Source organism: Cavia porcellus, unplaced genomic scaffold (assembly GCF_034190915.1).
Source record: "Cavia porcellus strain 051 isolate PalLab524CR breed Dunkin Hartley unplaced genomic scaffold, mCavPor4.1 scaffold_3, whole genome shotgun sequence".
Lineage (NCBI taxonomy): Eukaryota > Metazoa > Chordata > Mammalia > Rodentia > Caviidae > Cavia > Cavia porcellus.
In genome coordinates this window covers 19,976,162-19,993,259 of record NW_026947486.1, presented here as the reverse complement: position 1 = coordinate 19,993,259, position 17,098 = coordinate 19,976,162, and the positions used below count along the sequence as shown (strand labels likewise).

Here is a 17,098-nt window from a genome sequence, read left to right as displayed (position 1 = left end):
AGTTCGAAGCCAGTCCAAACTACAAGAGTCTTTCTCAAAAAATAAAACAGTACCATAGCAATCAGATGCTGATGAGTGGGGAAATGGTGGCCAAGTTATATCAACTTTAAGAGAAACAGGCTCTGCAGATAAAACAGCCATGGTGATTAAAGTTCACACTGTACTGTACACTGTAAGATCTGCAAGGTAATGAGCATTCCCACCATAGACACACATGGAAGCATGTATACTGTTTATGCCAGCCACACTTTAAGAGGGTAAAATTTAAAACACAGCTGGGTGTGGCAGTGCACACACGTGGGAGGCTAAAGCAGGAAGATCACTGCAAATTTGAGGCCAGCCTGAGTTATACAGTGAGTTCAAGAGCAGCCTGAACTACACAGTGAGAATCCTAAGGGGGAAAAAAACCACCCCAAATCAGACACACAAACAGTAAGTGTGGGGAACTAATTATTCATTCATTTTACAAAGTCAGTACTCATAGCTAGGACTGTAAATTGTGTTCAAGTTATCAAGGAAAAAGGGGTGTGCTGGGTGATAAGTAGGTGGGCATGCCTTCTCTGGTAGACATACTCTTAAGTTTTTTGTTCCTGTTAAATCTCCTAGGAGACTCCTAGGAGACTAAATTTCCTAGTAGGGAAAATCATTATATAAATAATCTCTTAGTAAGCCAACTAGCAAAATTCTGTTTCATGCTGTGCACTTTAGGTAGCATGGAGCAGCCAAGTCCCATGATTCTAACCCTAACACAGAAGACTGGTGTTATAGCTCCTGTCTCTACAGAACCCTGCAATTTAGCTTACACCTTTACAGTCAGCTTCTCAGACGGGACCTTAGTGCCATAGCTCTGGAAGTAGAGTGCTTATCTTTCATGTGTGTTTTGCTAGCGGTTTCTCAAAGGAGAATATGCCACTTATTTTTTGCATTATAAAATGCAAGGGTCAAAAAAATAAAATGCAAGAGTTATGTTGATTTTCCAACCTTCAGTGTAACATGAAGATATGTCTATCATAAAAATTGGGGGCTAGGGCTGGAGATTTAGCTCAGTGGCATAAGTGCCTGCTTTGTAAGTGCGCGGTTGTGAGTTCAATCCCTAGTACCGATAAAAAAAAATTGGGGGCTAAAGATCACACTCAATGGTACTGTTATACTTAACTTAGCATGTACTAAGGCCTTGGGTTTGACTCCCTCAGTCCCCTGCAAAACACGCTATTTAAAATGTTTATTCAGAATAATGCTATGAACTGTTTCCAGTATTATTGAAGCTGCAGGGTCAGGCATGGCAACCCATGCCTGTAATCCCAGCCCTTGGGAGGCTGAGGCAGGAAGGATCATTGAGTTCAAGGCCAGCCTGAATTGATTCCCCTCAACACAGCAGGCTCTACGGCAGCTTCTCATAACCCAACACTGCTAATATTTCCTAGTTGAGTCTTATGTGTAGCTAGTTAGAAAATCAAGTGATGGTCACAAAGCCTTAGCTAGTTGAGAAAGGAACGCAGCTGGGCAAGGAGTGGCAAGTTTCACTTTGACTAGCAGGTTTGATTGCAGAAACACTGGCTATTATGTTTTATAGACAAGGTAGTCACAGCAATTTGTGTTTTATTTTCCACAACCTCCAAATCCATGTAAGCAAGAGGGTGGGGTACATATCCCAGACCTAGCCTATTCTGAATGTCATGCATTTGATATCCCAAACTCCTCTGGAATGGGTGCTATTGCTATTTCTTTTATGAAACAGCAGAAATTAAGCTAAGTACTGTAAGATCTGAAGTGATTTCTGAGGGACTTGGGATTTGAAAGCTCACATATAGTTTATTCTGGGGCTCTGAAGTGGAAAGGGAAAGGTAGGCCATTTACAATATTTGGCAGGATTCAGTTCAAAGCCCTGAGCATCTTTTTTTTTTTTTTTTTTGGTCTTTTTTCATTTTTATCGGTACTGGGGATCGAACTCACAAATGCCTGCTTGCAAAGCAGGTGCTTATGTTGCTGAGCTAAATCCCCAGCCCCTAGTTCAAAGCCCTGGGAGTGATGTCTGGTACCAACAGAAATTTTCCATGGGCTTTTTTTTTTCAGTACCAGGGATTAAACTCACCTCATGCTTGCCAGGTAGGTGTTTGTGCCACTGAGATAAATCCCCAGCCCTCCATAGGCTTTTTAAATAGACAAGATTAGGGATTGAAAATGGCTTTGCAAGCCTTGGAATGTTCTCAAGGTATTTCTGTGTTTAGTTTTTTTTTTGTGTTTTTTCTTTTTATCGGTACCGGGGATCGAACTCACGACTGCCTGCTTACACCAGGCGCTTATGCTGCTGAGCTAAACATCCAGCTCCCTCAAGGTATTTCTGAATGTCTGAAGCTTCTTGGGAATCTGATTCCTTTGTGGGATGTTGACCAAGCTAAAGCAGATCAACAAGCACTTCAAAAGAAAGCTGCTGTGGGTCTCCTAGGAACTTTCCCTCAGAACCAAGAAAGGTAGATTGGGCCTCCTCCCATGGCTGCACTGCAATTCATCTAACATCTAAAAAGCTGAGCCAGGTGCAGTTTGTTACATGGGTGTGAGACTATCTGGGTCTTTACTGATCTCACCTAGCGGACTCTTTGATGCAGAGTTGACTGGGATGCGACGAGGGCAAGAGAACACTCATCCTGGGACAAGGACAGGAGCTCATCCTGGGACAAGGACAGGATGCTCCACCGCTTACAAAGCAGTAACATGGTTCTCCCTCTCCCAAGGCTCAGCATATACCTTTTTTCAGACCTAGTATCCATCCAATGGGGCTAACTAGCCAAAATGCTCTTAGGTATACATGTCCATCAACCTGCCAGAGACAACTGACTATTCATTCAGGTGTGAGAAAGAAGAGTGTAGAGCAGTTAGCTGGGGGACCTGAGAAAAGGTCTCCAAGACTAGGACACCAGTAACATGCTAGCAGGCCCCATGAATAAGGGAGTATGGCTGGCAGCATTCTGAAACTTGCTACATGGTATATGACTGTACACCTACCAGATTTTTAGGAACTAAATGAGAATATCCATAGCATCCTAATACAGATAGCCACTAGAACAATGGTAATGGAGTCATCACTGGGAAACTAAGAGCAGTTGGAACACAGGAAAAAAAAAAAAAAACGAGACTACAAAGGACCATCATTTTACTATCCAAGACCCACCAGGGTATGTGACCAAATGCCTGTGAGCTCTGCCAACTGTCCACAGTGGCCTTATGTCCTTACTCAGTTCAACCTTTGTGTAGAGTGCCCACTGAGCAAGTGACTCATCAAAGGCAAACCCGTTTTGAAGTAGCGGGGCCTATATCAGAATTCAGTCTTAAGGTATTGTTTTTGGAGACAGGGTCTCCCTATGCAATGTGGTTTGGCCTGGAACTTGCAGAGATTCTCTTGTCTCAGCCTCCTCTGTGCTAGAGTTCTTAGAACCCACTTTTCAAACCAGGTTTGTCATGTGTCACAGACTTGAATTTAGTACCCAACTCCCATCACTTCTGGGGAGGAAAGTGGTGTTACTGTTTATGACAGGGCCAGGAGTACGTATCTTGAGATTAGGTGCTTTTACTCCTAATCAATCAATTTTTCCAGTGATGGTGGTGGGGGAGTTGATACAAGGTCTCACTGTGCAGCCCAGGCTGGCCTGGAACTCATGGTGATCCTTTTACCTCAGCCTTCCAAGTGCTGGGATTGCAGCTATGTGACACTATATCTAGCTTTCTCAGAACAATGTTACGAGGATGCTCAAGTAACACTCAGAGAAAGCAGGAAGTCAAACTCAAGCAAACCCTGATTAGACAATGGAACTGCAAAACCACATTGGGAAACCCAATTCCAACCATAATTTTACCTATACCCATTATACCTCAGGCCTCAACATACACTCAAACCAAGCCCAAACATGAGGACTCTACCCTTCTCAAAATCCCTGCCTCACCTCCCCACTGAATATTCTCCAAGTCTTCCTCCCTCCTGACCTGCCTCTTTAAAAATTTATGAACTGTGGTAAAGAAAAAGCAATCACTATCAACTTGTGTTTAGGTTTCATCTTTTTAATCAGCGCTGAAGAATACCCTAAACACTACATGAAACATGAAAGAATATTTTTTCTTCCAGTATTTAAAAAAAAATTACATTAACATTCTTAAGAAGCTCTTATAATCATGATGGTAGATCTTCAATTAAACAGCTCTTGGCAACTTGATGCAGACTGCTTACAGGTACATTCAAACATCACTTTCTAGTCATTATTAATTGTATACAAGTTTCAAAAATATCCCCAGATACCCTTAAAAAAAATCAGTCTGGCAATTTTTTTTTTGCCAGAAGCAACGATCCTGAGAGTACAAACTTTTGTAAAGGAAAAATCCCCATAACTCTACAAATGTCCCAGAAATTTGTCTTTAAATGGGGAGAAATTAAAGAACACACAGAGTTTTCTAAAAGGTCTTTAACAAGATACCTTGGGAGCTCCTTTCAAAAATAGGTATTATACTAAATAAGTTTCAGCGCAGCTCCAAAAATTTGTACACAGCGATTTGGAAGGATGACTCTGGATGAGAAGTGCTATTCCTTGTGTATCTGAGAAGAGTAAGAAGGGCTAAATTGTGATGTCAGGAAGAAACAGGTTGACATTTTCACCTCCCAGAGTGGACAAAGATTCTGAGGGCTGGCTAATGCAAGTACCTCTTCATCTGCAGAGTAGGGGATCACTGCAGATGGGTTTTTAGTCCCCCCCGCCCCCCCCCCACCAGTAGATTAACTCTGACATGCACCTAAGAGCAGGGCAGGCCTGGGAATGGTTTGGTGGGTGGGCTGGTGAGGTATGTGAAGGTGGTAGAATGCTGAGAAATCCAGCCTGAAGACAAGGTCAGAGGGATACAACAGGGTCCAATGGGCAGAGGTTTGTAGTACCAATACTCAGGTTATCACTTACGTCATGTCTATAAGCCTCTTAGTTGTCATAACTGTCTCTGTAATTCCCTCCTGAGTAGCGGTCATAACCACCCTGGCTTCTGGGGGGAAAAAAACACAACTGCTTGACAAGAATGCATTCTAGAACACACAGAACACTGAAACCATACACACATTTTGTAGTCTGTACCACAATGCAAGCTTTAATTGTCTAAAGCAGGATTTATGAAACACATTCAGGAAGCAAACAAATTAAAGCACATTTCCTATTAACATAAGAGAAAACCACTCAACAGGATCAGCATACAGTATAATACAAGGTAAGTTCCATATTCAAGTTACTCACCTGCCACTAAAGTCTCTGGATCGCCCATATCCATATCCATATCCATATCCTCCTGGTCGACTGTCATACCTGCCACTCCCATAGCCCTGGTCCCCACCACCTAATCAGACAGAAATGATTAACTGACAGTTGTCTAAACACAGGCCACCAACAGATGATCCTTCCCTTCACCTCATGAGGAACCTTACCTTTGTACTTACCTCTAGAGTAGCTGCGACCACGTCCATGGGCCCCAAAAGCACCCCCTCCTCTGGTGCCCCGGGCAGATTTGCCTGCATGGTCCACACGGATCTGGCGACCATCCAGGGACTAAGTGTGGGAGGGAGACACAAGGAAGATGGACTGGTAGTCAGCCAAGGCAATGGTGCCAGTAGAGTGGGCATGGGCAGGTGGGCAAGAGCCCAGAAATTCCTGCTGGACACCAGATTCTGGGTGCCACGTTCCAAAACAAGCTCCTCTCACCAAAATGGCTTCATCAGGAGCAATGGAATCCCACACAGTGTCCTGAATCCACCATGTTCCCCCTTGCTACTACTTACATCTTGACTGAACTCAGGCAGAGTTCTCCTCCCCACTCCTCTAAGCTGCCCAACTATTAGGGCTAGACAGACACCTCTCGATTTGAGGCTTCAGAGTCCATCCCAGAAGACTCACGAGGTCCTCTCCGGGCCAGGCCCACAGGTCTGCAGACTCTACTACCTAAGCCCAGAGCAGGTCAACCATCCACAGGTGGCTTCTCGGCCTCATGCAGGACCAGTCGTCGCCTCCCAGGCAGCCCGGCTCTGTTTGCCGTTGCCCTCCACCCCCTAGAACAGAAGGCAGTCACGCTCCTGTGAGTGGGCACTGCGGGGCTTCATGGCCACGCTGCCCCTAGCAGACAAAGAGGGAAAAACGAAAGAATGGAGGAAGTGGCAGATGTAGCCCTCTACAGGTAGGGAATCTCACCTCTCCATTCATAGCTCTCATTGCATCTGAGGCGTGCTCTGGATTGGTAAAGGTGATGAAGCCAAAACCCCGGGATCGCTGAGTTTCCCGGTCCTTGACAACCACCACTAGAAAAACAGGAAATGTGGATTAGTCAGCATCTAAAGAGATTCAGTGCCAAGAAGGGGTCTGAAAAAGAAGGTAACAATGAATGGACTCCAGTCTCACTGACCCTTTTTTCTACTGGGTTCTTGGGACAAGGTCTTGCTCAAACTGGCTTGGAGCTCACTGTGATCATCTTGCCACAGGCTCCCTGCGTGCTGGGATCATAGGTATAGGCTACAGTGTTCAGCTTCATTATGGAGGACTTTAGAGCTAAGTTCTATTTTCCTAATGTTCCACGAATGCAAATGTCTCAACTCTGCTCTCACCCCTGCCCCAGCCCAAGGTCTGACTTATGTCTCACCCTCAGAAATAGGCCCAAAGCTGCTGAAGTGGTCTTCCAGTGCCTGCTCGTCGGTACTGAAGTTGAGCCCGCCAACGAAAAGCTTCCCTTCTTCAGAAGACATGTCAGTGAATTTGAGTCCTGCTTCAGGAAAGGTTGGGAAAAAGTTAAGGTAAGGGAGGGAGAATAGTAAAAACAAATTAAAAGACACTTGACAGAAGTAAGTCTGAAAAGGCAGGAATCTGGCGGGTGGGCTCACGGCGTTCGCCATTTGAAGGCCGCCGCGCATGCCCAAAATGTCCCCTGCGACCACGCCCGTCATTTTGTGCCGCCGCGCAGGCGCAGACCAGCCTTGCCGGCCCTTTGCGCTCCCAGAACAAAATGGCGGCGGTCACGTGGGTAATGGAGGCAGAGGGTCTCCGCTGTTGCGTGGTTAGGGCTACTGGCGACGCCACCAGTCCCTCCGGCATTACTCGCCCTCGAGCAATTCGCGCTGGCTTCCCATCAACGGAGAAGTTTCACCCCTGGAAACCAGCTCTCCCCGCTCCCGGAACGCCCAGGCCTACGTGTCAGCGGCCGCTACTCTCCTACTTATGTCTCCCGTTCCGGCCTACAGGGCGAACTTGAAACAAGAAGCTGTCCCGCAGGATGTATGTCGCTTACCCGGGAATTAGAAAGCAACAAGGCAGCACACACCGCAACCTCCGAAGAACAAGGAGAACAGGGAAGCGCGTGCGCGGGAAGGCGCCTGATAAAGCCTACGTAGCAAATACGTCACGGGACGTCCCCCAGCGCTTGTTGGCGTGTGTGCTCATTGGCTGAAGTCAGGAGGGGCGGGGCTACAAGAGAGGAAGCGACGGCAGAGCGGAGGGAGCAAAGTGTCCTGTGTGCTTCCGAGTGCACAGGTTAACTTCTTGCGTTTGGTGTCTTTAGCATTTGCTCACCAGCCGAGCTGTGTACGTTTCGTTTCTTCGCACGATCGTTTTAGCTCACCTATCCGTTTTCGTCTCTGATGTTATCCTCACTGTCCTTGACGTCATTTTCCCCTTTGGATCTGAGTTCCTTCTCACTATTGCTGTATATCCCTGTCAACATAATCACCGTCTTCTGATGTGAGGCTCCCTTTACCTTCTGGTTCTCTAACCTCATACGCCTCAAGGGCTGGACGTTTTATTTCTTTTTTTTTTTTTTTTGGACGTTTTATTTCTTAGTGTCCTGGAAGTTATCGCCTTTCACAGTCCTAGCCATCAGACTCTACATTTTCTCCGTAACTGACCCAAACCCCTTTACTTGCTCCTCTGTGTCCACTAGCCACTTACTTGTCAATGAAACCTTTTTCACTCGTGTCATCCTTTTTAATCTCTGACTTCACCTTTCATCCGTATCTGATTGTCTCCCTAAGCCAGTCTCCTGATTTTCCTATCAGTACATTATCTTTGATGCCTTCTGCAAATCGGGGTCTGTCCTGTTTCCAGAGGGTATAATAAATTCCAACCTCCGGACGAATTTTTCTGTCACTCAGCGGAATTGAGGCTTTGATTTACAGAATGGACTTGATAATACACATTGAAATCTAAGGTAAAAGTACTGTGAACTCACTGCCAACAACGTAGTCTTGTCCAGCCTTCAGTATCTGAGCTGCCTTCCCAGAGAATAGCATTGGCACATTTATCATTTTTGAGTGCCCTATCAATGAAGAATGAATTCTTTTACGCTGATAAACTAAATTATTTATGTGTAGAATGAGTTTGTCTTGCCTCCTAAGGTCCTGCCTCCATCCTCCTGCCACCAACACGAATTATATTTGTTAATCTTTGGAGTGCAGTGTGCTAGTCATCCGTATTCCTATTTGGCCAATTCCCATAGATCTCTTGTTGATTTTCAGGGGTTCCTCACAGCCTGATTATTAATCTTGTAAGTATTGTAAATTGTAAACCCACCTTCCCACTCCAGCTTGGAGTGTTCACACTTGAGGCAGGAGGTTCACACTTGAGGAAGTTGAGGCAGGAGGATCAGTGTGCATTCAAGGACAGTTTGGACTACACAGTGAGACCCTGTCTCAAAAAAATGATGTAATCAGTGCCCCCACCCGGCTCTGTGCTTCTAAAGAAATCCTCTTCTCCCAGGTCACAAAGATGTTCTGCAGGCCAGGGATTTAGCCCTACATGCTTGAGCACCTGTGAGCAAGGTTTCTTACAAGTATACCCAAGCCTTCAGACAACTACAGTTTTAGCTGAGATGACAGAAACCTCATCGGACACTTTGCAACAGAAACATCCAGGAGTTAAGTCACTCTATGATTCCTGATTCTCCAAAACCGTGGGAGATAGTACTTATTGTTTTAACCCATATATTTTGGGGTAATGGAAATCTTCCCAGCAAAGATGTCTTTTTTTTTGAGATAGGGACTCACTATGTAGCCTAGATTGGCAGTCTTTCTGCCTCAGCTTCCCTAGTATTCGGAATACTGGCATGCCCCATAATGCCTGGGGATTATTATTTTCTCTCTTTTTGTACCAGGGATCGAACTCATGACCTCGCACTTGCCAGGCAGGCACTTATGCCACTAAGTAAAGCCCTGGCCCGTGATCATCTATTTCTTTCTTTCTTTCTTTTTTTTTTTTTTTTCTGGTACCGGGGATTGAACTCACAACCTTGTGGTTGCGGGGCAGGACTTACACCACTGAGCTAAATCCCCAGCCAATCATCTATTTCTATTAGAGTTTATTTATTTATTTATTTATTTAAATTTTTCTTTTGAAATGAGATTTTATTCTGTTGTCTAGGCTAGCCTCTAACTTCTGGATTCAAGTGACCTTACTGCCCCAGCTTCCAATTGCTGAGATTATAAACTTTCACTGCCATGCCCCGTTTAATTTTTTTTCTTTTTTTCAGGAAGGATTACTGGGTATTGAATCCAGGACCTTTCCACTGGAGGAACACTTCTATCTATCCATCCATCTATCTGCCTGTCTTATTTACTTATCTTTTTGAGACAGGGTCTTGCCATACAATTCAGGCTGGCCTTGGGCTCACTTTGTAACCCAGGCTGGTCTTGAACCTACAAACAATTCTCCTGCCTCAGCCTTCCAAGTGCTGGGATTCCAGGAGTTTACTATTTTGAGACCCAGTCTCACTCAGCAGATTGCCAGGCTGGGGGTGAATTTCCAATCCTGTTGCCTTAGTCTCCCAAGGTGATGGGATGACAGGTGTGTGCCACCATGTCTAGCATACTTTTTTTCATTATAGAAGTCTTTTATATTGGTTAAATTGATTTCTAGTTACTCCTTTTCCTTACTAGGTACTGCTAATAGAGAGTAACTGTTTAATTTGTATAGGTTGACCATATATCTGGAAGCCTTGCTGAACTCTTGTTCTTCCTGTTAGTTTTTCTCTAATCATTTCCAAATGTGGTTTAACAATTGTTTCCACTGTTTACACCTCACTGTCTTTCTTCCTATTATTATTGGACAGTTTTGTATTGATTAGTGTTGCCTTCCACTCTTGATCCCTGTCTTAGCCTCTTTTTTTCCTCAAAGGATTTGACAGTAATTTATTTTTTTCTATTTCCAGCCTTCTGTGTAGACACAGATTTGCTTACTGTAAAGGTGATTTTTTTAAGAGCACACAAAAGTTGAGCACAAACAAGATAAAGTCCAGTAGTGCAGAGTAATGAAGGGTGAAAGATGCTAAACAGATGCCTTTGTCAGAAAACTGACCGCGCAAGGTGATGACTTGGAAAGCAACAACTGCTTAGTGTACCAACTCACAGTGGAATTTCTAATTGTATCTTGGTTTCTATTACCTTTTTTTTGGTCTTTTTGAGACAGGGTGTCACTATGCAGTTCAGCCTGTTCTTGAACTCACTTTGTAGCCAGGCTGGTCTCAAACTCATAGTGATCCTTCTGCCTCAGCCTCCTGAGGACTGGGATTATAGGTATTCACCACCACTCCTGACTTCTGTCTATTACTTAAGAACAATTTATATAGGTAATTGGTCTTCTTTGTTTTTTTTTTTTTTTAAATCAGTCCCGGGGATTGAACTCATGACCACGCACTTGCAAGGTAGGCACTTATCCCCAGAGCTAAATCCTCAGCTAGGTAAGTGGTCTTTATAGACAATCTGTATCCATCTAAATTAAACATATTCTCCAATAGTATAAGGCCACAACATTTCTTCTGGGAAAACCCCTTAATGTGGTGATTTTAGTATGTTCTTTATTCTCTGAAATATAAAATATTTTAACTGAATTAAGCTTATACATTTTTAAATACCACATTATATTATGATTAGTTTATTAAAAAATATTTATACTATTTGTATCTAGTATCCAAAGAAAACTTACTACCAAATTCTTACAATAGATATTTGTCTGACATGCTTGTTAATTGATTCCATAGGTATAATTATAGATGAGCATGATTTTAGTGTCTGTTCTTTCACTTCGCTAATCAGGAATGCAGCATGTACAGAATAAACAAGTGGTGTAGCCACCCAAGGACCATGATTGCTCTTCAAGTTAGCTGTCACAAGCTCAGACACAAATCTCCACCATGTGAGCTAAGTCAGACCCAATTCTTCATTAAAAAGTGCTGGTGCAGGTTGTCAGATGCCTTCCAATGTAGATTCCCAACCCAATGGCTAGCAGATGAGACAGTGGCAGACAAAGAAAAACCTTTAGAAACTCTGCTGAGAAAATGTCCCCTTTTCTTCGTTAACACTCACGTTTCTCCAGCTGTGAATAGCTGTGAGCTTGAGGTGTTTAAAGAGGAACTCCTTAGGGGGGTTATTTTCTGGCTGACTTGGCCAAATCCCAATGCGTTTTCCCTCAAAATACTTTTAACTTCTTTCCTGAGAACTGTTTTTTCTCTAATGTTCTGTGTGTCTGTTTCAGAAGCTCTATTAATATGTTGTGGTATCTGTAAGCCAGATCGGCTGTAGCAGTGAGAACTCTTGGAGCTACTCCATCCAGACTCATGCTGAGCATCTAACAGTACCCATGTCACTGTTATAAATAGAAATGGGCAGGGCTGGGAATGTATAGCTCAGCAGTGCAGTGCTGTCTGGTAAGTGCTGAGGCCCTGAGTTCGATTCCCATTACAAAAAAAAAAATCTGACCTGCCTCAGCCTCTTGCATGCCATGAGAAGGCATGTACCACCATGCTGTAGGTATACAGCTCTCTTTTTTCCTTTTGAGACATGGTGAGAACCATGTAGTTCAGACTGGCCTGGAACTCACTGTGGAGCCCAGGCTGGCCTCGAACTCACACTGATTCTCCTGCCTCACTTCCTGAGTGCTGGATTATAGGTATGGAATACCACACCTTTATTTTTTATTTTTTTATTTTTTTTCAGCTGTGACTCCAGACAGGATCCAAAGAGGAGTGTCAGTCTCTTCTCTGGATTTTATGGAGGGTTCCTGTACTCTTCTGTGTTAGCCTCTTAAGGCACTGTATCAACCTTAAAAGGGCACAGGAAAGAGTGCACCTTTTTTTTTCAATAACATAGCTTTTGTTTTTTAAAATATAATCATACACAGGTGCTATTATGAAATATTCTGCTTTAAGATAATCATATGACAATTATTGTTAAATTCCTGTCGAAATCCTCTATCACTATAACTTTTTATTGTTGTTGCAGTTGTTTGTTTTTTTATTGCTTTTTGATTTTTCTGGGCTTTTTTCCTCTTGAAAATATGAAAAAAGGGCTGGGGGTTCAGATCAGCGGCCTAAGTGCCTGCTTGGCAAATGTGAGGTCTTGAGTTTGATCCCTGGTATCAGAAAATAAAATAAAATTTTAAAAAGTAGAAACAAAGGTAATCATATGATTTTATCCATTATGTGGTAAAATTTTTTTGGCAGTTACTGGGGGTCAAATATAGGGATAGTACTAGGCAAGTGTTCTGCGTAAATTATACTCAGTAATCTTTTTTTGAGACAAGAACTTGCTATGTAGTTTAGTGTGGCCTCAAGCTCAGTGATTCTCCTGCGTCAGCCTCTGGAGTGCTCAGATTATAGGTGTACACCACCACATCCAATAATTTCCTAATTAGTATCATATTTGCATTCCTGACATAGAGCCTATTATTTGTTCCTAAATAATACATTTTTGTAGCTGGACATGATGGTGCATACCTGTAGTCCTAGGAATCTGAAGCGGAAGATCGCTGAGTTTGAGGTCAGCCTGAACCTGAACCCTGTCTCCACAAAGCAAACAAACAAGAGAATTAAAGTAAAAAAAAAAAACCCACACCAAATAAAGAAGGACTTTTGAGGCAGGCTCTCATTATGTAGTCCAGACTGCCCTTGGACTCTATGTAGCTCAGCCTGGCCTTGAACTCATGACAATCCTCCTGCCTCAGCCTCCTGAGTGCTAGGATTACAGGCATGTGCCAACTACTCCCAGCCAAAAATGAAGAGATCTTGGCAGTTTGATAAGAACTACAATCTGCAAACTATCCAAATCTGGGCTCAATGTATTTTGTTACAATAAATGCAGTGTTAGCCAAGAGAGTGGTATATGCCTATAATCTTAGCACTCAGGAGGCTGAGGCAGGAGAATTGCTGTGAATTCAAGGCCAGCCTAGGCTACATAGAGAGGTCAAAGTCAGCCTAGAGTACAAGCAAGACTTTGTACAAAAATATGCAGTGTATTTATCATTTACATTTTTGTAAAAAGAAAGTTATATTGAGGCTTTTCTATTCATTTTTTGCCATCAATTTGAGCATATTTAAATTTCCCAGAAACTTTGACATTCACCTGTTTTCAACTGTATTAACTTAAAACTGTTAACCTCTTCTCTGTTTGTAGTTTTCCTTTCTTTCCTCCTGGATACTGGGAATTGAATCCAGGGACTTTGAATCTAGCCACATATATCCCCAGAGCATTATAAAATTTTCTTGAAGCCGGACATGAGCCTGTAATCCCAGCACTCGGGAGGCTGAGGTGGGAGGATCATTGCAAGTTGGAGACCAGCCTGGGCTACAAAGTGAGCTCAAAGCCAGCCTGAACTGCATAGCAAGACCTCGCCTCAAAAAAAGACAAAAAAAATTTTGAGACAGGGTGTCACTGAATTGAGCAATGTGCCCTCAAACTTGCAATCTTCCTGCCTTGGACTGCTGAGTAGCTTGAAGTAGCATGGTGTACCACAATGCCCAGTTTAATTTGTTCATTTTTTCATTTTTATTCTCTATTGCACATATTTCTTTATATTATTTCTTTTGTGCCTTAAGCTTTTAGTTTTTTTCCTCTGTTCTTTTTCCAACTTCTTGAGTTTAAGGTTTGGATCATTTATTGTCTAACATTTCTGCTTTCCTGGTAAATGTATTTAAAGTATATGTTTTCTTCCATTAATTGATTTTGCTGTGTTCCACAAAGTTTGTATATAATGTTTTCTTAAATCATACAGTCAGTTGTTATTTCTCTTTCACAACTTTTTTTTTTTTTTGGTACCAGGGATCACACTCACAACCTTGTGCTTGCCTGGCAAGCACTTACACCGTTGAGCTAAATCCCCAGCCCCCTATAGTGTTTCTATTGTTTTAAATATTTCTAAAATTCTTGTGTGATTTCTTCATACAAGAGTTATTTAGTAATGTTAATTTTCAAAAAGCAGGAAATTTCTTATAATAGAAAGTTATTACATATGTTTGAAGAACATGTTTAATGTAGTTATTTGTTTTGGTAATGTTCGGGATCAAAACCATAGCCTTAGGCCTAGGATATAGCTCAGTGGCACAGTGCCTGCCAGGAAGTGCAAAGTCCTGAGTTCGATTTTTGGTGCCAGAAAAACCCTGTGGCCTATTGCATGCTAAGAAAAAACCCTACCAATGAGCTATACCTCTGGTGCATGTGTACACATGCTCTCTGTCTCTATGTCTATATATATTTGGTTTTTTGACACAGGGTCTTGTTATGTAGTTCAGGCTAGTCTTGAATTCACTACGTAGCTCAGGGTGGCCTCAAACTCACAGTGATTCTCTTGCCTTAGCCTCTTGAGTGCTGGAATTACAGGTGTGTGCCACCATGCTAGGTCCCCTCGCCCCTAGTATTGATGTTAAATTTACCAGGCTGTCTTTGTACCCTAACAAGGTCTACTTTTGTCATTTCCAAGTGTAAGTATAACAGGAGTCTTCTTCATTTAAATAGAGGGCTATATATATGTTTTATATATGTTTATGTCTACATATGTATGAAAACCACATAGCTATAGAATGTAAAACATGGTAACTGAGGTACATATCTCAAGTCTAAAAATGTTCTAGGAGGGAGAAGAGGGGAAGGGGACATAAAAGGAATTAATATGTGTTATGTACGTGTACCAAGTCCCTATGATGAATGCAGTCATTATGTACGACAAACACATACTAATAAAAATTAAAATTTTATGTGCTGGGCCTGGTGGTGCACACCTATAATTCTAGCGCTCAGGAGGCTGAGGCGGGAAGATCACTGTAATTTCGAGGTCAACCAATTACAGTAAGACCCGGTCTCAGAAAACCCAAAACAAAACAAACAAAACCCCCCGCAAATTAAAAATTTTAAAATGTGTTATCCAGGCCCTATTAGGAATACACTTTTGTGGAAGACATATCTAACTTGTTGATGAGTAACGTCACTTTTTATTTTGGGATGGCTACCTCAGCTTTCTGCAGGGTTTTTCTAGTTTGTGAAATGTTTTTTTGATCCTTTAATTTTCTTTTTTTTTTTTTTTTTTTTTTTTTTGTCTTTTTCCTTTTTATCGGTACCAGGGATCGAACTCACGACTACCTGCTTGCAAGGCAGGCGCTTATGCCGCTGAGCTAAATCCCCAACCCTGATCCTTTAATTTTCAACATTTCTAAATCCTTATGTGCATATATGCTGTTGGACTTTTTTTTAGTCCAATGAAGGTCTCTGTATTTTAAATCTTTGTGTAACTACTGTTGTGTCAGGACTTGGGCTTGGGGTTTTAAACACATATTTTATATGTTTTTTCAGTGCTGGGGCTTAGATCTCAGAGCCTCACACATGCTAGGGAAGTGCTCTACCACTGAGCCACATCCCCAGTCCTTCAGGACTTAGTTGTGGTATCTCATTTTTTATTGGTACATTTTAGGCATACATAATGCTCACACTCATAGGGAATTTATACTTGTACATATTTTAATTCCTCTGTTTTCCCCATTCCCCTCCCCTTCCTTTAATCCCCCTTCCCCTCATTTACAAAAGTTATTTTTCTTGTTCCTTCCTTTTTTTCCTCTCCTCCCTTCCTGTTCCCTTTCTCATTTGAATATTTTCTTCGCATTTCCCAGTATCTATTATATATTTTGGTCCTCATTTATACTTTTGGTGTCTCACACCAGAGAAACAATGTGGTATTTAAACATGAGTCTGATTTATTTCACTTAAGAGTAAGGTCTCAAGTTGCATCTAATTACCTAGAAAAATTGCTAGTTTATCCTCCTTTATGGCAGATTAGTACTCAATTATATATAAAAAACACATCTTTATCCATTCCTAGGTTGATGGGCATTTGGGCTGTTTCCAAGATTTACTATTACACCCTGTGACACTATAAACATAGGTGTTCGTATTTTCCACTTACTATGTGTATATTTTTTCCACCATACTCATACCTAACATTTTGAAGCTCTTTATATTCAATTATCTTAAAGTTCTTCACTAGCTCATCCTTACACTTTCACTTCAGAAGTTCCATAATACAGCAGCCAGTGTCTAGTACAGCTCCCTGTGTGGGCCTCTCACATGTTCTAGGATTGTCTATGTGACCAATAAGGTGCAGCAGAAACGATTATCTGTCCTTTTATTTTTTGAGACAGGATCTTGCTGTGTAATTCAGATGGACCTTGAATTCACTTTGTAGCCCAGGCTGGCCTTGAAGCAATCTTCCTACTTTAGCCTCCCAAGTGCTGGGATTACAGGCATGGGCCACCAGATTCGGCTTCATTTGTCATTTGTGAGATTGTAATAGACACTGTGACTTCTTAGTCTTGTCTGCATGCTTGGAACACAATTTTTGAGGAGCCCCGTGAAAAGGCTCAGGTGATGAGAAACTGAAACCTCCTCCTGTGTCCTTGAGTGGTCATGTTGGAAGTGAGTCCATCAGGGCTGGGTTTGGTGGCACGTGCCCATAATTCCAGCACTCAGGAGGCTGAAGCAGGATTGCTGCGAGTTTGAGGCCAACCTCAAAGTAAACTTTTAACAGTTTAAAACCAAAAAATTTTACCACCTCACAGTGAGTTCAAGCCATCCAGAACTGCATAGCAAAACCAGCTCAAAAAGACAAAAAATGAAAAAAAGCCAAGCGTGTTGGCGCACACCTATAATCCCAGGATTTAAGGGGCTGAGACAGGAGGATCCTTACAAGTTCAAGACCAGCCTAAGCTACAAAGAGAGCTTAAGGCCAGCTTGAACTGCATATCGAGACCCTGTCTCAAAAAAAAATAAAAATGTGGGACCATCAGC

At 42.4% G+C, this 17,098-nt stretch overlaps 1 protein-coding gene and 1 non-coding gene across 4 annotated transcripts; both read right to left on the bottom strand.

The window, feature by feature from the left end:
• Positions 1-4,032: 4,032 nt before the first annotated feature.
• Positions 4,033-7,432, bottom strand: Rbm3 (RNA binding motif protein 3). 3 transcript variants are annotated; one of them, XM_003462557.4, is made up of 7 exons: positions 7,294-7,432; positions 6,652-6,771; positions 6,207-6,313; positions 5,462-5,570; positions 5,262-5,361; positions 4,938-5,016; positions 4,033-4,582 (listed from the first exon to the last, which is right to left on the bottom strand). In XM_003462557.4, exons 2-6 carry the CDS (start codon positions 6,752-6,754, stop codon positions 4,956-4,958), a joined length of 480 nt encoding a protein of 159 aa, XP_003462605.1. In that variant the 5' UTR covers positions 6,755-6,771; positions 7,294-7,432; the 3' UTR covers positions 4,033-4,582; positions 4,938-4,955. The 3 variants fall into 3 exon arrangements, with proteins under 3 accessions (XP_003462605.1, XP_005000307.1, XP_012999778.1); XM_005000250.3 differs by having other exon boundaries at positions 6,652-6,774; positions 7,294-7,429; XM_013144324.3 differs by lacking the exon at positions 7,294-7,432 and having other exon boundaries at positions 5,462-6,067; positions 6,652-6,722.
• A 4,552-nt stretch (positions 7,433-11,984) lies between these two features.
• LOC111754759 (small nucleolar RNA SNORA26) lies at positions 11,985-12,104 on the bottom strand. The gene has a single exon (XR_002789428.1). It is a non-coding gene; the product is annotated as a small nucleolar RNA SNORA26 (small nucleolar RNA).
• Between the last annotated feature and the right edge of the window lie 4,994 nt (positions 12,105-17,098).